The 24,591-nt window shown below is 31.9% G+C and overlaps 2 protein-coding genes across 8 annotated transcripts in view; one reads left to right on the plus strand and one right to left on the minus strand.

The window, feature by feature from the left end:
* Positions 1 to 23,924, plus strand: part of ANGPT2 (angiopoietin 2) — an 81,189-nt gene extending 57,265 nt beyond the window's left edge. Inside the window, exons 4-9 of one of the 2 annotated variants that reach the window (XM_031951146.1) lie at positions 2,483 to 2,715; positions 3,230 to 3,357; positions 9,032 to 9,133; positions 9,742 to 9,908; positions 17,145 to 17,275; positions 21,741 to 23,923. In XM_031951146.1, the coding sequence (XP_031807006.1) occupies positions 2,483 to 2,715; positions 3,230 to 3,357; positions 9,032 to 9,133; positions 9,742 to 9,908; positions 17,145 to 17,275; positions 21,741 to 21,901 (922 nt within the window). In that variant the 3' untranslated portion in view covers positions 21,902 to 23,923. Of the gene's footprint in view, positions 1 to 2,482; positions 2,716 to 3,229; positions 3,358 to 9,031; positions 9,134 to 9,741; positions 9,909 to 17,144; positions 17,276 to 21,740 lie in introns of both variants that reach the window. The other variant, XM_031951147.1, reaches the window with a different exon arrangement.
* The window catches only part of MCPH1 (microcephalin 1), a 336,480-nt gene that overhangs the window by 146,891 nt on the left and 164,998 nt on the right, over positions 1 to 24,591 (minus strand). The gene's annotated exons all lie outside the window — the stretch shown is intronic.

Below are 24,591 nucleotides of genomic sequence, written 5' to 3' on the forward strand. Positions count from 1 at the left end.
CTGGATTTAATCTTTTCTGAATTCTAATCCTATATTGCAAATTAAGTGCTTGCTTGCCCACTCTTACTTTCTCAAACTCTACATTCCAAAATAGAACTTACTGTCTTTTCTTCTAAATGCTCAGTATATCCTGTTCCTGTTGTACTATTATCTTTCTACTCTTCCAGTTTTACAAGCTCCCTGCTTCTCCCACCCTCTACTTTATCACCCACATACAATCAGTTGCCAAATCTTGGCGATTCTGTATTCAAAATATTTCTCACATTTGTTTCATTCCTTCACTTTCCATGATAATCATTCTAGTTTGGGCCTTCAAAACCTTTCCCTTATATTGTTCCACTTGTTTTCCAATTGACTTGTTTTAGTCCCTCTTTTCCCTAATCTATGCTCCAAAAAACTAACCCCCCAAAAATCTTCCTAAAGAACTGGTCAGGTGATATTTCCTTGCTCAAGAAATTTCAATGCCTCTTTATTACCTCTAAGATACAATACAAATGTGAATATCTTATTTTGATATTTAAAACCTTTCCTAACTTGAGTCAAGCCTACCTCTCAAGATTTATTTCACAATATTCTCTGTCATACACTATACAATCCAATCAAACTGACCTACTTGTTTTGTCACCAAATTCAACATTCCATATCTCACCTCCATGATTTTGAATTGACTGTTCCCTCATGCTTGATAGGAGACAAGTCAGGAGAATAAAGTGTCATAGAAGCCAGGGAAGAAGAATATCAAAAAGGACACAATGATCAACAGTTTTGAAATTTACAAAAAGATCTTTTGAAAAAAGCAACTAGATTTAGCAATTAAGAGATTATTAACTTCAGAAGAATGGTTATGTTTAGCAGCTAGGCTATAAGGAATTCAAGAGTAAATGAAGAGAATAGAAAGAAGTTTAAGTGATTTTAATTTTCTCATACTTATGAATGTGCATGTGATGAGGACAATACAACCTCGTCCAGAAGAGACATCCATATTAAAGAAATCTAGTATTCAATTAAGGAAAAATTCTTCCTTCCCAAATTTCCTCCAGAAGGTTAATAAGATATGATTGTAACATTCTGAATTTGAGTTTGAAAAATTTGTCAATGATTTTTTAAGGACCCATAAAATAAGTTTTGAATTTGAACATACTATAATTTTTATTTTTATTATAATAAAAGGTGACATACAAATTAACCTAAAAGTCACAGTAATAGAGGATTTTCTCTTCTTCCAAAAGCAAATTTTGCCAGGCAAACCTCCCTCATATGAAATATATATTTTATTTGTAATAAATTTTAGAGTAAAAAAAAAGGAGCTATATTCAGGTTCTGACACAACATTCATTTTTACATTTTTTGATTCTGTATCCTGAATGTTTCATCAATGGCCTTTGTATAAACAGGATTTTATTCTGAGATCAAGATAATTGTTCAGTTTTCAAATGCCACAGTTTAGAATGACAGACTGAGAGCAACAGGAACCTTTGTTGATTTCTTCCCCCCTACAGTAAATAGAGAATGCTTAATTGCTGAAAAATGTAGGAATTAAAAAAAAAAAAAACATAGAAAGCAGACCTTATAATTAAAGGTCAAAGTATCCAATATTTCTATTACATCCTATTTTTGAAGAATTTCTGACAACCACACTTACCAAGCCTTTGTGTGTATTCCGGGGAAACAATTAACATTCTTAAAAGTTCAGTAGACATATGAACAATACTCACTTGGAAACATCCATTCTATTTTAACTAACAGGAAACACTTCCAGTTTAAAATTAAGTTTACTTTTAACTAATAGTCTTTGTTAAATCAAGTAAATAAACCAAATTATTCTGAAACCAATTTAGCAGTGTCTTGAAGTCCATTTTTATAATGTTATTTGTGAAGGGCTGTTAATTTTATTTTGGGAAAATAAGATATCCAATTTCAACCCATAATTTGTTGTAATGTAGCTTTAGTAATATTTTTTAAATATAAAAATTCTTACAAGGTAAGTTGCAAAATTATAAATTGAAAGATTAAATGTGAGTTTCTGTATGATGGTCTTCTCTGGAAAAAAAGCAAGTCAAATTAAGATAAATAAGGTAGTTAGGGAGAAAGCTTAAACTCTTACCTACTTTTAAAGACTTAAATCAAATTCCTCCTTTTCCATGAGGGCCTCCCTGACTATATTATTCCCCTCCTACCACCACACATACACTCCAAAGCTCTCTTTCCTCAGAACTCTAAACTTAACAATTATTATTATACTGAGCTTAATGCTATTTTCACTATCATGCTTAGCTTACCAATTACGTTAAAAGCTACTTGAAGGCAGGAGTGTGTCTTACAATTCTTGGCATGTCTCCACAATGTCTTGCACAGTCAATAAATATCTGTTGACTAAATATGTTATTTGATTAAAATTCATCTTTGTGTGTTTATGTGCACATGTATAGTAGTTTACTTTGGTGATAGCTGGAAACCACTAACACTGGCTTTCTCTCACAAGTTTCCTAGAAAAAAAAGTACTTGATATGGAAGACAAGCATACAGTTCAGCTGCAATCAATAAAAGATGAAAAAGACCAGCTTCAAGTGTTAGTATCCAGACAAAATTCCATAATTGAGGAACTGGAAAAACAGTTAGTGACAGCCACGGCAAACAATTCAGTTCTTCAAAAGCAGCAACATGATCTGATGGAGACAGTCCACAGCTTGCTAACTATGATAACAGCACCAAACTGTAAGTACCATTACTGAAGGCTTTGACATCTCATTAGTCATTAATCACCACTATAAAACTAAACCCTTAGGGTAGTACTAGAGATGATACTGCTTTTAGCTAGTACCCTGTTATAACTATGTAACTAAATCTCCTTAAAGATGGACCCACCTTGTACCTAATTCTCTTCCATATTTAAAAGGATTTTATAGTATTTACTATCCCATTGAGGTTAAGTATGAGGTATCATCAATACTATGAGCTAATGATGAGTGACAACTGTCAAAAATATTTTTTGAGGTTCACATGAAAAATAATTTTTTAAATATATAATTTTTGAAAGATTAAAAAGTAGCAATATATTCATTCTTTCTGTTATTGAAGCAACTGCTTTTCATTTCAAGTAGAAATATAAATACAATTAGAGGAGGCTATTGATATATAATTAGGGCTAAGAGTATCTAAATGTTTGAGAAAATAACTTATCTTACCATAAGCCTCCCAACTGTTCTCGTTTATTTATTTATTTTTGCAGCCAAGAACTCCTTTGTGGCTAAAGAGGAGCAAATCATTTTTAGAGACTGTGCTGAGGCTTTCCGAGCAGGCCTTACCACTAATGGAATCTATACATTAACTTTTCCTAATTCCACTGATGAGGTCAAGGTAAACTACTTCTCTTCTTATTCCCATTTTAACTTACCTAGTTGTAAATAGCCAATTTTAGAAACAATACAACCTCTACAATATGACAACTTAACACAACTTGAAATTTTCTCTAATCTCAAATCTCACTTGGTTTCCTTATTGTGCCAAGCTAACTTCATCAGTTTGGACAATTAATAGAGTCACTGGATGCTAGACTTATCGTGTCAAATAATGGTGTTTTAAACATAAGATTTATCGATTACTTTTATTACTACATCCCATTCATTTCTGCAGATAATGCTACCACATGTATACCTTTGGCAAACTACTGGGATATGCTCTTACAAAGATTAAACAATATACAATTTGTGTCCTTATAACCTCACCAACTATCAGAAGGATATCACAGGCACACAAATAAGCATGATACAAAATGATAAAAAAAATAAGTGCATAAGGAAGATGCAAAAACTGTTCTGGGAGAGAATGGATCATCACTGGAAGACTTAAAAAAAGACTTCATGGTAATATTTGAGCTTGGTATTAACAGATAAAGATGAACAGCTGAAGATGGAGGAAGGATAGCAAAGTGATACATATGTTAGATAACACGGAAAAATGTACCAAATCTTTGGATGATGTGTTGGATCTGATTATTGCATGATTTTTTTGACAATTTTTAAAAGTTGAAAACCTGTATTTGTTCTAAACTTTCAATTTTGCTTTTTTTTTTTTTTATATCTCCCAGACTTTAAAGGTCTCTATTATCTATAGCATCAATCTAGCCATAAAAAAAAATCTATTAAATGCTCACTATGTGCCAGGTACTATGTTTAGCAATGGGAATACAAAGAGGGGTAAATAATAGTCCTTTTCCTCAGGGAGTTCATGAGGAAACTCTAAGATGAGGAAACTTATAGGAATCAATTCATTTTAGTTCTGTTGTCTAATTCTCTCTTGAATCCAAGAGAAGAAATATTTATTTCCATTTTCATTTCTCAATTGAATTTTAGAGTGCATGAATCAGAACATGTTTTTAAAACTAATTTATGTCTATGAGCAAATTTTAAAAAAAGATTTACTTGAACATTGTCATCTTGGTTTTTATTTTAAAAAGCCATGATTGAGGTTTGTTTGCTTATTTGTTTCAACTAATAATTCAACCTCCAACCCCATTCAATTAAGGTTTGCTTAATATATATATATATATATATATATATATTCATATATTTTGATGAAGTATCAATTAAAGTGCTGAAGCCAGAGTTCCAAGACTGAAGAAATTTTGCTGAGAGCCTCCACACTTTCTATTAGGATAGAGTATACCACACAAAGGATATAGTACACAATAGTACCTTTTTCTTTTGATAGGACCATATTTGCAAATAATTGAACCACCCTTAGATACTTAATATTTATATAACATTTCAATTTTTATGTAATTATATTTTACCTTATCAGACACAGAGACCAAATTAAAAGAGTTAAAAGGAATGGGCTTTTGTTCCTTGTTTTTGTTCAAGAATTCAAGGGTATTTAATAACAAGCTTAGCAGAAGCATTCTTCTCCAAACCTAGAAGAGTCACCAAGCACTCTATTAGGTTACATATTTATCATTCTTAATGATGACTCTCATTAGAAAACAAATAGTGAACCAGACAAGAGAATAAACTGATCACTTTGGGAAAATGTGCTAACTCAGATTCTATTTGAAAAGGTAGAAAGAAAAAAAAAAGTCCCTTAAATATTATTGTCTTATTTAAGTTTAATACAATGGGACAGTGACTTAAATTGCAAGTCATATAGTTAATGTGTGTAAAATTCTATGGGTGGCAAATATGTAGATAGGTAGTTGCAGTAGGAACTTGCAGGTGGGAGATTTTTTTTTTAACTGCAAATTGTTGGGATAGGAACACAAGACAGTGTTAACAGAAAGTTATGCAGGTGGAGGGTAAATATACCCTCATACATACGATTACATATATGATATAGCAGAAAGAAAAGAGACAAATACAGAGAGGATTGGCGAGACTTACATGAATTGATGCTGAGTGAAATGAGCAGAACCAGGAAATCATTATATACCTCAACAACGATACTTTATGAGGATGTATTCTGATGGAAGTGGATTTCTTCAACAAAGAGAAGATCTAACTTTGTTTCAATTGATCAAGGATAGACAGAAGCAGCTACACCCAAAGAAAGAACACTAGGAAATGAATGTAAACTGCTTGCATTTTTGTTCTTCTTCCCGGGTTATTTATATCTTCTAAATCCTATTCTCCCTGAGCAACAAGAGAACTGTTTGGTTCTGCACACATATTTTGTATCCAAGATCTACTGTAACCTATTTAACATGTATAGGACTGCTTGCCATCTGGGGGAGAGGTTGGAGGGAGGGAGGGGAAAAATTGGAACAGAAGTGAGTGCAAGGGATAATGTTGTAAAAAATTACCCTGGCATGTCAATAAAAAGTTATTAAAAAAAAAAAGAAAAGAAAAGAAAGAAAAGAACTACCTCCAAAGTCTAGCTATGAAAGACTTTGGGCAAGTCTTTTAACTTCTCTATCCACAAGTTGTAGAATAACCATAAATCCTAATGGCAGCCTATGTATTTCATTTGACCTCTGAATGATAGCTTCTAATTAAGTATAAATATTTGTAAGAAGATAAATTTGTTATAGAAGTGAAAGATTTTCATTTGTTAAAATAAAGAAATTGGACTAGATGATCCCTAGAATTCCTTCCAATTCTAAATCTTTTGATTCTAAGGAACACTTACACTTTAGTTTGCAATATTCATACAAATTTCTGCAAAAAAGAGAATTCTATAGTCATGTATGTCCCAGGAATGGCTGCTCATGGGTACAGCAGTCTCCTTATTTGTCAGAAATATAGGTCCCCAGTTACTAGGATTATCACATTGAATTCATGTCTGCTTTTGTTTTTCAATTAATTGTTTACAGCTGATGCATAAAAATTAACTCAAGCATGATTTTCTAAAAGAAAATCCAAACTTTATTTCTACTATTAGCAAGGATACCAGATCTTTGAACCATGCAACAGAATGTTTATCAAATGCATTAAGTACCCTCAGATTTGTTGTAATCCAGAAGCTAATGCCTTTATTGGCACTATCTGAGGCCTCCTGCATTTCTGATCTAGATAAAATCTACTGAACTGTTTCCACTTAATGCATCTATTCCTTCTGGCTATGCAAACTATTTTATTTGAAAATTTTTCCTGTGAAACTTACATAACCCAGTTAACTGTACCCTCATAATCTATTTTTTGTAAACCCCTCTTTAAAAACTAAATCTGTCCAAGTCACGATAGTCGCCTCAAAATAAAACAAAACAAAACAAAAAAACTGTCCACAGCTCTATCACTAATGGAGTTAAAAACAATAGATATTTATTTAGATTTTTTTTTTTTGTCACTCTCAAGGATATCACAATCCTCTTGGACTACCAGAATAGCATCTTATTATCATCTTCAATTTATCATTCTCACTTAACCCATATATGAAATCCTTTGCCAAGTCTTAACTTTCTACCCTCACAGCACTTCTCCTAAAGCTCTCTTTTCATATAGACCCCACTTTAGTTCAGACCTTCATCTTCTTTCAACTGGTCTCACTGCCTGAAGTCTACTTACTCGAATCTCTCTTTCACCCAACTACCAAAGTTATCTTCCTGAAGTATGTCTTAGCATGTGATCACCTACTCAAATAAACTCCAAAGCCTTCCTATTACCTTGAGAATCAAATAAAAACTCTTCAGTTTGGCTTTTAAAGCTCTTTATGACCTGGCCTCTTCTGGTCCTTTATTCTATTCCACAGACTCTATGATCTGTGGTTAGTTAGTCAATTAAGCATATTCTATTTGCCAGGCACTGTACTGAGCTCTGTGACTATGTAGAAAGGAAAAGACCTTTTCTGGGTCTCTTCACAATCTGTCTTTTATGTCTAGAATGTTATTCCTTTTTACTTTTGCTTCTTAGTTTCCCTCAAAGCTCAATTCAAATTATATTTCCTGCTCTTGCCTTCCCAGCTGAGATTACTTTCTATTCTGAGATTAATTTCTATTTATTCTGTTTGTAGTGAGGTGGCACAGTGGATAGGGGGCAGGGTCCATGGTGAGGAACACTCATCTTTCTGAGTTAAAATCTAGCCTCATACAATTATTAGCTGTGTGAGCCTGGTCAAGTCACTTAACTTTGCTTGCCCTAGCTTCATCTGTAAAATGAGCTAGATAAGGAAATGGCAAACCACTCTAGTATCTTTGCCAAGAAAACTCAAATGGGATCACAAAGAGATTGATATGACTGAAATAACTGAACATCATCTCTATTTGCACTTTGTATGTAGTTTTATTTACATTTTTCAATTTTATGTGTGTCCCTCCCTCTATTTGAGGGGGGTGGGTGGGAGGGGCTGTTTTTGCCATTCATTGCATCTCTGTTTTAGTGTAATAATAAAGTCATTAGCATATAATAGGTGCTTAATAAATGCTCACTGACTGACTTTAAGACAATCATAAGATACACATTGCATTTGCCTTCAAAGAGCTAACTGTCATGTTGTAGGTTGATGGGATATGCACAAATAACTATTATAAATGATCTTTGAACTTGAGTAATTTATAAATGATGAGAAGCGTTTTCTTTAACTCTGTTCTTTATACCAAAATGGTTTTCATCAAATAAATGAATGAATGTATAAAATTCAAACTTAAAGCCATTAAAAATATAAACCAAAAAAAAGAGTACTTTTAAATGTTTCTGAATCCTAATTTTAATGTACACCCCTTTGTATGTTGTTGGGAAATTATTTTATATTCTCGAACTTTTTTCTTTTTTTTTTTTTTATGATAATGTCCTTATTGAAAACTACTTAATCATTTTCAGAACTTTGTAATTTCATAATAAAATATCAACTAGGTTGAAAGTGAGCATGCATGTTTATTCTATAAAACAATTTTTCATATTAAGAATAAATCTTGAAATGCACTGAAATATTTTAAAAGTAGAAATAAGAAAGTAAATATGTTAATAGAGAAAAGAGCACAAGGAGAAAAGAGCACTGTTACTAAGTATTTCACTGGGAAAAAAAGTACCCAAAATACTGAATCCAGGGTCAGAAGAATAGAAGTTATAGAAGGATGTACCAGTGAACTTAAGAAACAACCTGATCCTACTCATATTCTTGAACTAGGGACAATGATCTACATTCCATAATACTGAATTCTAAAGAACTCCATAGTTGGAGGTTTCAGGACTGGGCAAAAAATTCCTGCCACAGAGCTTTGGGAATCTTGAAGTGGAGACAAATCCCTTTCTATATATTTTAAGGAGATCAATAAGGATCACGAATTGTACTTTTATGTCCAAAAAATCTCTACTATGTGGAGAAAAAACTAGACATTCTTCCAGCTGTTCTGCAGATTGGCTTAGAAGGCAGGTGGGGTCAGTATATCTGAAGATCTATCATGTTTTCTACTCTTTTTCATAGTCATCAAAACCTTATTTGCTTTATCCCCTAGAAAAGCTTCTCAGCATAATTTTTTACTTTACCAAAGATAGTTATTCCTTCCACTCAACTTCAAAAACAATTATTAATAAAAGTCAGGGAACTATGTAGGTATTTAAGTCTGTATTATTGCATAAAATAAGTCTACATTTCTTGTTGGCAGGCATATTGTGACATGGAAACAAATGGAGGTGGATGGACAGTTATTCAGAGGCGAGAAGATGGCAGCACTGATTTTCAGCGAACTTGGAAAGAATATAAAATGGTATGCACAATGCTAGGGTTCAGTTTATCTTAAATTATATTATTTTTAATGAAAACCATTTTTCCTAAATATACATATCTTAAGGAAAAGAACTTATCCCAAATTACCAAACATTTCTTTGTCATTTGAAAAAAAGAAAAGGTTGCATTCATTCTTTGGTTTTCTGTTTAATATGTCTCTAAATCAAAGACAACTTATGTAATGAAAACATAGCTAAATAGAGAGTAGCACATGGAAAGTTTGTTTTTAAAGGAAGGTTCACCATCTTTTTTTTTTTTTTTTAATAAACTATTTCATGAGTCTTTACACCTATAATTTGCATGGAATTAGTTATTTTTATTTCTTCAGGCAGTTGCCCCCCTTTCTAAGTTCTAATCATTCTTATGCTACCAGTTTATTTGTAATGCTTCTATTCCATAAATTTGTCCCCTTCTATTACATGAATTTGTCTCTGGTGAAATCTATTTCCTCAGCATTACAGACCCTGAATGTATATGGAGGAAATGAATTTCCGTAGAAAGATTCAGTGATTACAACTTAAACTGACAGATTGTTAATTTCAAACTATAAAGGAAAACAAAATAAGTAATTTAAAAATTAAATTACAGGGATTTGGTGATCCTGCTGGAGAATACTGGCTAGGAAATGAGCTTGTTTCCCAATTGACTAATCAACAACGCTATGTTCTTAAAATACATCTTAAAGACTGGGAAGGAAATGAGGCATATTCATTATATGAACATTTCTATCTTTCAAGTGAAGAACTCAACTATAGGTAAGCATATTGAATACAAGTAAGGAATTTTATAAAATGATTGTTGGATCAACTTAAAAATTTCTTATAAATGATGCTCATTAAATATTCAAAACAAAAAAACAAACAAAACTATTGGAAATAGGAAAACATTTTGCATGTTACACTTTTATTTGGTCATTAATTTACTATATAAATTAATAAGGTAAAATGTACTTATATTTTGTTTTCTAATAGGCTTCAAGACCGGACCTAAGAGATTGGATAGAATGCTTGTAGTCAGAAAGACTTGAGTAAAAATCTAGCCTTGAACATTTATGATGAAATGTGTGACTCTGGCCACAGTAACTTAATCATTGTCTACCTCAATTTCCTCAACTGTAAAATGGGGATAATAATACACCCACTTCCTAAGTTTATTGTAAGGATTAAATGAGATAATATTTGTAAAGTGCTTGCCCAGTAGCTGCCATGTAACAGTCCTTAGTACTTCCTTTTTTTCTCTCCTTTTTAAAACTTCCTTCTTCTCCTTCTCTTCTTCCTCTCTTCCTTCCTTTCTTTTTTCTTTTTCTTTTCTTTCTTCCTTCCCCTCCCCAGGCTTTACAGATAGGGAAACAGTTTCAGAATGGTGAAGCGATTTGTCCAGCATCTCCTAGGAAGCAAAATGACAATACTAAAATTTGAACCTAGGGTCTTCTGGCTCCAAAGCCAATTCATTTTCCACCTCAATATACTGCTTTATTCTGATCTTAGTTACCACTGTTTAGATCTTGAATCATAATGGCAGTAAATCTATAAACCAACATCTCTTTTTGCCCCTAAATCCAAATTCTTTTGAGATGAGTTCATTTTCTTCCTTTATTTTATTTAAAAACCACAGAAATTTCATCTCCATAAAAGCCTTTTCTTTACACTTCATCCCTTTTAAGATAGTTTTGTCATAATGACAGAGTATTAGAAAATTGATGCAACTTTAATGCCTTTACCTTCAGAAGCTTTTAAACAAAAATAATTTTTTTGAGATTACCTATGGATTGGCTGAATGACAGTGTTACTTGGAGGGGTATATAATGTTATTATTGTGGAAGCGCAGAACAAGCTACCAGCATTTTTTTTTTTTAACAATGTATTACTGTTCAGACATTTCAGATTCTTTGTGTCTCCATTTAGAGTTTTTTTTGGCAAAGACACTAGAATGGCTTGCCATTTCCTTCTCTTGCTCATTTTACAGATGAAGAAACTAAGGTAAATAGGATTAAATGACTTTTCTAGGTCACACAGCTAATAAGTATCTGAGACCAGACTTGAACTCAGGAAGATGAGTCTTCCTTATCCAGGTCAAGCATTCTATCTACCCTGCTACCTACTCTATTAACAACTTGGATTTATAAAATGTAAAATGCTCATTCCCCTTTCTAATATACTGATGAGAATTCATATTACTGTTGTACCTTAAATATTTTCTTCACAACAATCTCATGATAGAAGTATCTTTGAAACTCAAGAGAAGACAATTGCTTATGGCCACACACCTAATAAAACACAGATTTGTGGTGTTCTCTTCTTTAAAATATAATGGTTCTCTCTGAGCAGGTTTCTTGGGGAAGTTTTCTGGAGGCAGTCTTAGTTTCAGTTCAGAGTAATAATCACTCCAAATGCAGCCAGGTGTTAAAAGTTCAGATCTTTTATTGCTTCCTCCAAAATAGCCCGGTTAGTTTTCTTAGTGGCCTATCTCTCTGGTTGGTTCCAAGAGCTCTCTCCGAATGTCCCCAAATCCAAAGGTTTGTCCTTCAGGCTCCAGCCATCACAAAGGTGGAAAATGGAATGAATCTGTTGTCTCCTTGCCTAGGGCTGGGCAGCTTTCTGGAGAGCCTTTCAGACCAGCCTTGGTCTCAGTGGGGGAAGTGCAGGAGGCCAGCCACCACGGTGGTATGAGATGAAGTGAATGAATCTGACTCCACCTCCAAGAGTGGGCTTGTGGGCTTCCTCCCAGAGTCCTCCTGTGTTTGTCCCAGAGTGCCTCTGGCCCTAAGAGCTTCTTGCTTATATGAGCTCTCTAAAGGTGTGAACACAACCATTGTCTCCTCAGTTCTACTTAGTACCTTGTTTCAAGTTCTGACCCATAACATCTCCTTGTAAGATCAGCTCAATCATACTGAACCATGCTAAATTAGATAATTATTGTCTCTATCAACTCTAATGAGTTAACACTTTGTAAGGATTCCAACAGAGATTAAGATATAAATTTAAATCTTCTAATTCCAAGTCCAAAATGTTATTTTTGTCTTATAAAAATGCTTTTAGCTAAGGAGCTAGAGATTCATGTTTTTTTGGTTGTAGTCAGAGCACACTGTACTTATTGCCTTGTACATACTTGTAGTTTCTTAAGTAGAATTCAAGTTCTCTTGCCTTTGGTGAATAGTTGTCAAGGATTTTATGTCAATAAGTTATAATTATCAGTAAACAGGATGGAAGGAAATAAGAGAAGGAAGGAAACAAGAATTTCTTAAGTACTTATGTGTGCTAAGTTGTGCTAAGGGTGCGTAATCTTGTGAGCTTTTTGAGAACAAGAATGTTTCATTTTTTGTATCTGCATCTCTACCACAGAGCAAAGTACCTGACATATTGTTGATAACCAATCAAGACCTGTTGATGGAATCTCAAAACAAAAAACAAAAAACCAAGGAAAACATAAATGATGAGATGATCTATTATGTTCCCAGGAAAATTGTAAAGCATTTGAAAGTAACAGTTGTCACAGAATTTAATGAATGAGAAAATCAAACAAACACATAAACATATAAAATAAACCAAAATACAAAAGTACAGAGACTTGCCTATATATTGGACTGAAGAAAAGAAAATAAGAGATATTAGAGATCCTGGAGGTAGCAGAATTATTGGATTCCTATGTAAAGGATCTGAGAAGTTACAGTAATGTAGGATTTTGAGAAAAGACAGGGAAAAGAATTCCCTAGTAGAATTTAATAAAGAGACCATTTCAGAAAAAAAAAAAAAAAGAGTGGGTTTCTACCCACTCATGGCTCAAGAGCCAGTAGAACATAGGATCTAAGTGGGAGGAAATGTTTGAGTTTTGTCTATCCAAATAAAGAGCCAGTGTAATATCATACCGTGCTAGGCTCAGGAAGAAGTAGGTGCAAATTCTGTGCCTAACTCGTCCTAGCTTTAGGATCTTAGCAAATTATTTAACTTCTCAGTATTCTGGAAAAACTTCCTTCTAAGTATAAGTAATATTTATAGGTTATTCTCAGTGCCCAATACATAATAGGTATTTATCTATAACCTATAAATATTAAACTGACGGACTGGAAATCAGGAAAATGTGTCCAGAGGTAGCAAATGCATTGCTTAACATGTTAGACTCATTCTTAAATTTCAAGATAAGTGATCAGAAACAGAATTATTTTCAGTAGGGAAATGTAAAACTTATATCAAAAATCTTCTAGAACCTCTACCTCTACATACTCATCTCTCATTATTCCCTGACTCACATCTTCCACACTTAATGGAAAGAACAAATCTAAGCAGGTACGGAAATAAACTGAATTTCAGAACAAACATTCTAAGCTCAGGATAGTCGTGAAAAGTTGGCTAAGGTCCAAACTTCCCCCTTGTTTTTTCAGCTAAAAAAAACCTATACAATTGTTAGTGTAGTGCACCTTGTAACCTTGTAGCTTAAATGGGTGATTCAGTTTCAGAAACAGAGCATCTGAACTGGGAAGCTCCTCAAAAAAGTGACAGTGAAGAGGCTTTTATTATTTCTTTAGAGGGACTGGTGATGGGGGAGGGGAGAGAAAGGTCCTTTAATCTTACCCTAGCCTCATATTTACTCTAACATGGTTCAAAACTTTACTGCATTTTAAGTTATAAATAGTATACCATTGTTTCAACTCCAAGTTAAATATGTTTTTCATCTGGAAGCACTTAAAATCTACAGCAGTACACTTCTTTAAAAAAAAAAAAAAACACATGCAAAAATTAAAGAATTAGAATGTTTCTAGAGAAACCACTGATAAATGGGTCATTACCCCTGCTCACTGACATTATTAAAACATAATTATTCTACACTAAATTGTAAAGAGATACTTCCTTGTGACATTCAATCAATGTTTCAATGGGCCATAAAAAGCAACAGTTTAAAACCTGGTTTAATTTACTTGGCTATTTGAATGAGATATTATATATTTTAAGAATTTGTTATTGTGTAAAGTTATGCCAGTGCTAAGAAGAAATTTGTTGTGGCTAAAAGAGAGTTTTCTTTTGTATAACTGCAAAAGAACAAAGTAACAAAAGTACAGAATATCTTATTTTTTTCTTTTCCATTTGTCTCAAATGTTGGAAAAGAAACAGATCCATTTTGTCAGAATAGATAAACCTATCAGAACAGGTATTATCGTTATTGATAACAAAGAAAAAATGTGTGCACAAATCCTCAAATTTAACCTAAATGTATATAAAATCTGAGATATGATCAATATTTGCATCAACTATTTTTGTCACCTTTGAATATGCCATGCAGATTTCAATTTAAACCAATTTCAAGAAACTTATAAGATTCAGAAGTGACCAACTAAAATTTACATGTAGGAATTAAAATTATATAGTCTTTATAAGAGTTGCTAATGAACAACAGACCCTCTTTTTGCTTTGTTTTGTTTTCCTTTTGGACAAGTTTAATAGGTTTAATGAATACCCAAAATGCTAAAAATTATACAACAGAGAAGAGGAGAAAAAAAATATAGTTAATCTCAGTGTTCCCAGTGATTGACCAAGAATTATCAAATTCCTGTGAAAGAATTTGGGTGGGAAAAACAAAGAATTTAGCAATCAGAAAACCCCCCAACAATTCACCTGTTTTGAATACTGAAAGAAAATAATATTTCTTGTTCTGTGAAGTAGGCATTCAAATAAGAAAATAAAAAATGGTTGGGGAAAAAATCAGGAACTTCTAACAAAATCAATCCTATTGTTTGAAACAAACAGGGTAACATGGTGATTCAGAAATTTGGCTATTGACCTGTTTGTGAAGCTACCAATAGTATTAAAATACTATTATTAAAATATGTTATTAAATATATTATTATGTTATAAAATATATTATTAAAATATGGTTATTGTATTTTTCTTTAATATTTACCATATCAATTATGTTAATTGTTGAGCAGCAGTGTGGCTTGGTGAAAAGAGTAATGAAGTTGGATCTAGGAAGATCTACCATCAAAATTTTTCTCAAATACTTGCTAGCTATGTTACTCTGGGCAAGTCATCTAGCTATTGGCTAGCTTCACAAGTAAATCAAGGATATTAATAAGATTTACCTCCAGGGGTTGCTGTGGGGATCAAGTGAGATTATGTATATAATGAATATGTTATTGTTAATATTATGATGATCTCTTCTAATCTGACCTTCAGCAAAGTTTTTAGAAATTTTAGTCTGCTTTTATAAAGTGCTAATCATAGATTTTATTATGTGCTTAAATGTACAATTCTGTTTCAGACACAGAACATTTGAACTGTTAATAAGAAGCTCCTCAAAAAATTCTCTTGGACATAAGCTTTGCCTATTCCATCAGTAATATTAAAAATGAATTTCAAGACACCTTTAGATATTTGTAATGTTTCTGTACATTAATGAAAATTATAATTATGAAAAACATTTGAAATCATTTATAATTCATCAATATAATATTTTGAAAGACTTTCTATATATATATACACACATACATACATACAGTTTGCAGGAGCTAAAGAGTGAGTCATAGAGATATGGCCCTATTGTATAGAAGTTTTTACCTAAATAAAAAATTGAGTGATTCAATATAAAGCACACTGAATTTTGAGTCAAATGAGACTTGGATTTGAGTATTGTTTCTGATGTATACTAGCTTTGGGGTAAATCACTTTATTCTTCAATTTATTCTTAAATTGGGGAAAAAAATAAATAATGACTTTAGGAGTTCTTATCTCCTTTTTTGTGCCATGGGAGCCTTTGGTAAAGCCCATGGATCTCTTTTTGGAATAGTTTCTAAATGTGTAAAATAAAATAAGTATAAAAGAAACCAATTATATTCAAATAGAATGTTTTTTCTCTTTATCTCCTTCCTCCCTTCTTTCTCCTTCCCCCTTCTCTCCTCATATATGTATATTTATATATGAATGTATTTATTTAAGTGTTCAGCAACCCCAGGTTTAGAATCCTTAATGTAGATAATATTTCATAATGTTTTTATAAGGATCACACAAGACAGCATATGTAAAATAATAGATACGTACTATTAATAAAATTGATATAAAAAGCTTGTAGAAAATAGATATATAAATATATATTCATTAAACATAAATATAAATAGCATTATATATATGTGCATATATCACATGTGCATATATAATCTAAATCAAGGGTAAATTTATTTGTGAGGAAAAAAGTAAGTAGGAGATCCTCTACTAAGATGAAATCATATTATTTTAGAGCTAGATAAGTCTGAGGATTTACCTTATCTATCAACTCCACGTGCTATCTTGAAATTCGACATGGTCTCAAACCATGAAAAACAGGCAGAACAACTATGTTTCCCAGTCAGATAAATAAGCGTTTAGAACTATCTAATCTCTAAGGACTTTCTTGACTCAATATCTCATGATATTGCCTATGGAATATTATTTACTTCAAGGATACAGAATTTCATTGGTATGAGTACTTTCTCATTGCCAAAGATCACCATCTCTTGACACTTTTAATATGTGATACAAACTGTTACACACCTTCAAAAATCTGTATCTTGCTATCTATATTATTAATATAAAAGTTACTTGATACTGAGTTGAGAAAGTGTTGAGAATTCTCTTATTCATTTCCTACTTCATTTATCCTAATACTCATCCTCGTCCAATCACTTCACCTCCTTTGGACAATCATCCTTGGACAACATGAGATCTTTTTTTTAATCATTTTTCTCTCTTCTGTTTATCTGAAACACTAGGAAAATGCATTTGAAGAACATATGTATTCCCCATTGCTTTAAATGCAAGGAAACACCACAAGTTTCGCTTTTACCTTAGACCTTGCTGATAAGTTGGTTCCTGTTTATGCTACTACAAAATATTTTGAACACAGTGTATATCAGTACTTGGACAGAACACAACTTCTGTTGACCAGAATTTTCATTGTGAAACACTTTTCCACAACTGGACATCAACAAGTTAGCTTCTGTTTGGTTGTTTTTCTTTCTGCTACAGGATTCACCTTAAAGGACTTACTGGGACAGCAGGCAAAATAAGCAGCATAAGCCAACCAGGAAATGATTTTAGCACAAAGGATGCAGACAATGACAAATGTATTTGCAAATGTTCACAAATGCTAACAGGAGGTAGGAATGAATTTGTGTTTCTCAGTCTTCCTATTTTTATTGGCAAGGATGAGTATCATAGAGTTAATTTTGAATTTCCAAAGCATGACTACTGACAAAGTCCAAACCTCATAACTGAAGGTGTTTCAATGACAGGTAAAATTTGCTTTTCATTATTTTAGGCTCCTGAATAACAAGCTAAAATTCTTTGTTAAGGCTTTTATATCTTAAAACGTGTGTTAAGACCAACAACTGAGAAATTGGCAAAGAGATGTGACATCTGATATCAGGAAGATCTTTTCTGACCTTGTGCATATTCCTAAAATATAGAGGTTCATGTTTTGTTCTTACAAAAAGAGAAAGAAAAGAAGAAAAAAGATAGAGATGAAAATCTTCAGAATGTCTACCTAGAAATAAATTTATAATTCAATACTGTAAGAAGCAGCATGATGTAGTAGGAAAAGACCTGGAAACTTGGGTTCAAATCACAGCATACCTCAAAGTACACTGAAAAGAATACTGGCTCCTGAAGAAATTGGACCTGGATGGTTACTTACAACTTTAGAAAAGTCATTTATTTCCCCTAGATTTGTTTCCTCATTTACATTGAGGGGATTGAACTAGATTACATTTGAGATTACTTTCAAGTCTAAATTCATGATCTAAATTCCTGTCCCTCAAATTAGCTCTGTAACTATGGCTAAATTACTTATCTCAATAGGCTGCAGTTTCTTCTTCTATAAAATGGGAATCAGAATAACCATAATATTTACTTTGCCAGTTATACAAATATATACAAGTGATACAAATACCAGCTATTGTTTGAGTAGAAGGGTTTCCTAATTCTCTTTAAGAAACTTTTGACATTTAAAAATCAAATACCATCAATAATTATAATAGCAGAATGATGTTTTTATAATGATGTATGAGTACAAAGCACTTCCATATTTATTATGTCATTTGTTTCTAGCAATAGCCCTATGCGGTGAATAGAACAAATATTACTGATCCCATTTTGCTGAAGAGAAAAGCTCAGAAGTCAGGTAACTTGCCCAACACTACATAGTTAAGAAAAAGCAGAGGTACTGAGATAGCTAGATAATGCAGTAGATGGTATCTGGAGGACCTGAGTTCAAATCCGGCCTCAGACATTTAATTAACACTTACTAGCTGTGTGACCCTGGGAAAGTCACTTAGCCTTACCTGCCTAATCAATGAGGAAGAAAAAAGCAGTGGTAGAACACTAATCTAGATCTTAAGAATTCAAGAATTCCACTAAATCAGTTTATATTCTTAATTCATAATTTTTTTAAAATGCCTTGTTAATTAGTTCTTTGATGGGAAAATCAAAAGCACCCAACAAAATGAAAAAAGAGATAATTTTTAAAGTGCACAGTGATTATTAGATAATTTGAGTGATATATATTGTTATATTCTCACTGTTGCCCTTGCCCGATATGTTCCAATCTGTTTTTTTTTTTCTTAAGGAAAATAACTGACTTGTTCATAAAAAAAAAAAAAAAAACTTTAATAATGGCCACAAGCTATTCAAAGTTTTAATAACAAAACTACTAATGTTTAAATGGTAGCTATTTCTTATTAGAAAACTTATTTTATTAGACCAGAAGTCTCAGAAATTGACATTAACTTTTAATTACTGTGACAAATAAAAAAAACCAAAAATAACATAGTAGCTTTTTGTTAGTTCAGAGATGCTAGGTCATGAAAAATTTTAAATGTAGTAATATCCTAAACCCCAGGTATGAAGAAACAAAATCTGTAAGGTCTTAGCTGCATTCAACTGGAATCATATAGACTTTTAATTCAAAATACTAACCTAATTTCCTTTAGAAATATATGCCAAGATGCTAGTAGATGTGACCTCCATACTTAATGACAAAGCAAAGAATAAACAAATAAGAAATTCTGACAGGTTTATAGCACATATCATATCATTTCAATTTCAACTTTTTTCCCCCAGACATGACCAGACTTTGTAAAAATAATTCAAATAATCAGTAATAATAATGGTTTTGAAATAATGGTGAAAGAATTAGAGGAGGAAATTTGTTCTAAAATCACTTGTCTAGTTCCCAGGAGAATTATTATGCCAGATTAATTACCATTTCTAAAAGTAAGGGTCCTTAGTTTTTACTTGGTGAACAAGGTCATCCTTCTTAATCATAACTACTCCAACAAACATTCTATAATGCTAATAAAAATAAGCTTATCTTCATTCTACTTCTACTATCCCAACTTGATCTGTACCATAATAATTCTCCTTAGAACTAAATGGAAGAGAGAAAAAGGAAAAAAATGTATGTACACACATACATATGTTATGTACATATATATATTATGTATGTATGTATACATATATATATATATATGTATGTATGTATATATGTAGATGTATGCATCTTTTATTTGCCATTCCTATGTTCTTAGCTCAGTTCTCGGTTTTAACATTTTCGGCCTACCCACACATTTTGAAATATTTAAGAATTAAGTATAAAAAAGTATTAGTGCAGCTCCAGAAGGGAAAATATATTTTGTCACTTAAATGTTAATTTAAGGTCTGAAAATGAAATGGAAACAGATTTGGAAGAAGAATAGCCAACTCAAAGGAAAAAGTATAGATCTTTTTATTGAACAAAAATCAAATTCTTATTTCTTTTCTGAATCAGACATGCCCCATGTCCGATTAAAATAATTCAGTCTGGTATAATAATTCAGTGGGTTAAATTTCATAGAAATTGTATAATTGTCATTCAACTGGTCTTAGAAAATACATATCTTTAAATCTGTATACACAAGGCCTGAGTATTTTATAGGCTTGTGAATCACATACATTAACAATTTCAAATTAAATAATTAATTAAATCAATTTAAATAATAAATCAGACTATGTAAATTTTGTTATAATTTAGGGGCCCGATTGGAGTAACCAATGATAGTAGTTTTAATAATAGTAATAGTAAGTGGTGGTGGTAGTAGTAGTAGCAGTAGCAGCAGCAGCAATATATATACATAACAGTAGAACATAAATTTTGATAAGACAAAATTTGTAAGATCTTATTTGCATTCAATTGGAACCACATCTAGAGGTCTTCAAACTTTTTAAATAGGGGGCCAGTTCACTGTCCCTCAGACTGTTGGAGGGCCAGACTATAGTAAAAACAAAAACTTTGTTTTGTGGGCCTTTAAATAAAGAAACTTCATAGCCCTGGATGAGGGGGATAAACACCCTAAGCTGCTGAATCTGGCCCGAGGGCCATAGTTTGAGGACCCCTGACATAGATTTTTAAATCAAAATACTAACTTAATTACACTTAGAAATAATATATGTCAAAATGCTAGTAGATCCTCCATACTTAATGACAAAACAAAGAATAAACAAATAAAAAAATCCAGTACCATACCAGTCAAAATGCCAAGAAATTACTTTATAGAGCTAGAAAAAAAAAAAAGTTAAGAATTTCAAGAGAATTAATGGGAAAAAATGCAAAAAATGGTGCCCTAGCTGTATCAGATCTAAAATTATATTATAAAGTAGCAGTTACCAAAATCATTTGGTACTGGCTAAAAAACAAAATAGTAGATCAGTGAAATAGGTTAGGTTTACAAAACACAGTAGTTAATGGCAATAGTAATCTAGTGTTTGATAATCTCAAAGATTTACCAAGCTGGATAGGTTTCGACTCTGAGGCTAGCAATAGTAATGATAGATAAAGTTCAGTATAATTAAGTTCAGAAAGGCTCATCATCAAGAATATGACTTCTGGGTGATAAATAATGATAAATTTTATTTCTCAGAATTTATGAAGACCAGCTACTAAAGCATGGATTCTTAATCTTTTTTCTGTCATGGCACTTTGGCAGTCTAATGAAACCTAGAGATCTTTTCTTAGTATAATGTTTTTAAATAATCGAAGGAAATGTTAAATTTCAGTTAGGAGTGATAAAAATACAGATATAATTTTTTTTCTATATTCAAATTCATGGACCTTCTGAAATGTGTCTATAGAGTCCTTTTTTGGGGGGGAGGGGAGAAAGTAAACTTCTACACCTGTATTGAGGTATGGAGTAATTACAGTTTTCATCAATGGAATAAGTTTTCACATATTCATGAAATTACACATCTTTGAAGTTAATCTTAAAATTACTAATCTAGTTTTTCTTTACTCATTCTCCTGCTTTTCCTTATGCTTTCTTTTAATGGGAGTCCTAAGTTGTAGTAGAACAACTCTTTTTATGCACATGGTTGTTTGCATTCTATAAGTCTGGACAATTAGCAGGTAGCAAAGAAGGAAAATGTGTAAAATCAAATTTGTTAAGATATGCATTGTAATGTATCTTATGATCTTAAAAAAATCTCACTTCAAAATTGTGAAATGTATTTAAGATAAGAAAAGCATTGGATTAACACTTTCCCTTGTAAGAAACTTTTCCTATTTCCTGATTTATTTGTTTCCACTTTTGATAGGTTGGTGGTTTGATGCCTGTGGTCCTTCCAACTTAAATGGAATGTACTACCCACAGAAGCAGAACACAAACAAGTTTAATGGCATTAAGTGGTACTACTGGAAAGGATCAGGGTACTCTCTCAAAGCTACAACTATGATGATTCGACCAGCAGATTTCTGATTTTTTTGACTTTGTCTGTGACTGGCATCTTGTGAGACTTCATTTGCCAAGCATTTAAACACACAGCTGCATCATATCTTTTCTTCCACCTCAGAAAATATGCATTTGTGCGTCAAAGGATCGTGTTCTGAACCTCAACACTGTAATATTCATCACTTTAACCTATATTTTTTGACTAGTCAACACAAGATCTACAATATGAAATAAATGGAATGAAAATGATCTATTAGAAAGACTGTCGAAAATAAATTTATGTTCAAGAGATATTCTAATAACATAAGGACTCTTCTCACAATCATTGGTGTTATGTGTGAGTTTATCAAGTAAATAACTGGAACTGTGCAATATTCATAAATAACAGCATCACTAACTTTAAACATAATGCTTTGTTACAGTATTCAATTTCATAAACGTGAAATCCAGATTATTTTGTTTTATGCAGTTTGTAGATTGTGTAAATATCCATAGTTTCTTAATTTTGCATCCTAGTATTAAAAAGATAAAAACTGTACTTTGTAAAATCCACCAAAAGCCCTTAAAACATGTATCCAGGGATTTCCTCAGAGTCAAATAGAAGATGACTTAATTAATACATGGGGAAGAAGAAAATAAAATCTACATTTTTACTCTTCCATTTAGGAGCTTTGAATTTTATCACAGAAAAACAGCATATTTACACATGAGTTGTTGACTGCTTAATTTCATACACATTTAGATTTCATACTTCTTGGTCTTATATTTAAAATTTAGATCTTTGATATTTTTATTGTGGTCTTTTCATTGCAATTTATATGAAGAGTAAACTATTTTTCTTACCATCTAAAATAAAATAAAACAAAAATAAAGTGATCTCAAATATCACTCATCAAATGAGATAATTGTTTTACTTTAAATTTCTTAAAAATTTACTTAGGATCATTAAACTTTGTATGATTGTGAAATTCAGCTATATGATTATGACTCAAACCAAGAAAAAATGGCTTTTGAGAGAGAAGAAAACGATACATGTCATTTCATGAATAAGAAATTTGGGGCAGGATGTTTATTTCTGTCCCCCCATCCTTTGCCCCCATCATCTAATGAGATACTCTTCAGAGAGAGAATAGCATTTAATTTGTGGTTTACAAACAGCTTCCATTTAAAACCTTTTTTTTCAAGGCTTCAAATTCAATCAAAAGCACTTATGGTACTATAATTTCACAGTGATTTTACCCACCAAATTTTCTTCTTAACTGAAGAAAATAATCAATAAAGATAATAAGATTTTATTTTCATTTGTCCTCTAACCATGAAAAATATTTAAGATCCAAAACAGTTCCTATATATTTTATAAGTACAATTTTGTTCTTCTAACTCCAGTTATAAATTCCTGAAATTTCTTTCATAGACAGACCAGTTGACTCACAGATAATTTCTACATATTCTAAAGTGATTTTGGAAAGCTGACTTGGATCCTTATACTGCTACTAAGCCTCAATTTATGAAACTATCCCTTAAACTTAGAAGTTCAAAATCAAATCATGGATTTTGTTTTCCCTTCACATATTACTATACTTAAGAAAATATGGTGGCCAAGCAGCCAAAGAATCTTAGAAGTTTTTAATATGAATTTACTAGTAAGTTTATGATGAAAAGGTCATCATAGGTATTATATTAAAAGAAAAGCATTTGGTAAGAGAAAAAATATTTAAAGGACTACAATTAACCTATAGTATAGTTCTGAATCAAGTGTAGTGAATAGTATGACCGGCAGTGGGTAAGAAAAAGATATGGGGAGGAGGGATAGGGACGAGTGAAAGGAAAAAAGACAAACTTGTTACTCAATTGGAATGGAAACTTTGCAAGAAAATTCCTACAATACTGTGGATTTTAACTTACAAAACACATAAGTTTATTCAAGCTATTACAGATATTCTAATTAGGGGAGGGGGGGAATTTAGTGATATTTTTCCTTTACACTTTAATTCTGAAAACCTTATTTTAAACAAAAGACATACTCCTGCTGAAGGACATTCCTATTCTACTAAAAAAAATTGTAAAGTCAGAAGGAAATCAAAATAGTATTCTTAAAACAAAAACAACAAACAATCATGATAACCACAGTAGGGCAGAGTTCAACTTTCTTGCTAGCTCATCCCATGTAGCATAATCAACTAAACTAACAGAGAAAAAAGACTCGAAACAGAAAAAACACAAGCAATTCATCTTTAGAACAGATATAATTTTGGAGATTAAATTGTTGTACATCTCTGTCAACACTTTTGAAAAATAAATCCAACCTCAGTATAACCTTGCCCTACCACGGTCTTCAAGTGACTATTAACAATATTAATTACTCTCTTTTAAAAAGCGGATACAAGAATAGTTTTACTGGGAATTTTGACTCAGAGTTTAGTAATGTTCAAGTTCGTTGTAGAACTATATGAAATACTTTAAAATTCTATATTTCTCTATTATTCTATTTTCATTTACAGCTTGTACAGTCATTGGAAAAAATAAAAATAATAGCAGGAAATAACATACTACTGCCATTCTAGGCAGATTCAATTATTTTAAACATGTGATTTGCTTCATTTTAAATAACTTTTGTAGTACTTTATGGGAACTTTTATTCCTGGCTCAGTTCACAATACTTAATTTTCTGAATGTTCCTAGGAATTAGGTAGACAACAAATGGGATATGTTTCATC

This window comes from Sarcophilus harrisii, chromosome 2 (genome assembly GCF_902635505.1).
Source record: "Sarcophilus harrisii chromosome 2, mSarHar1.11, whole genome shotgun sequence".
Taxonomy (NCBI): domain Eukaryota; kingdom Metazoa; phylum Chordata; class Mammalia; order Dasyuromorphia; family Dasyuridae; genus Sarcophilus; species Sarcophilus harrisii.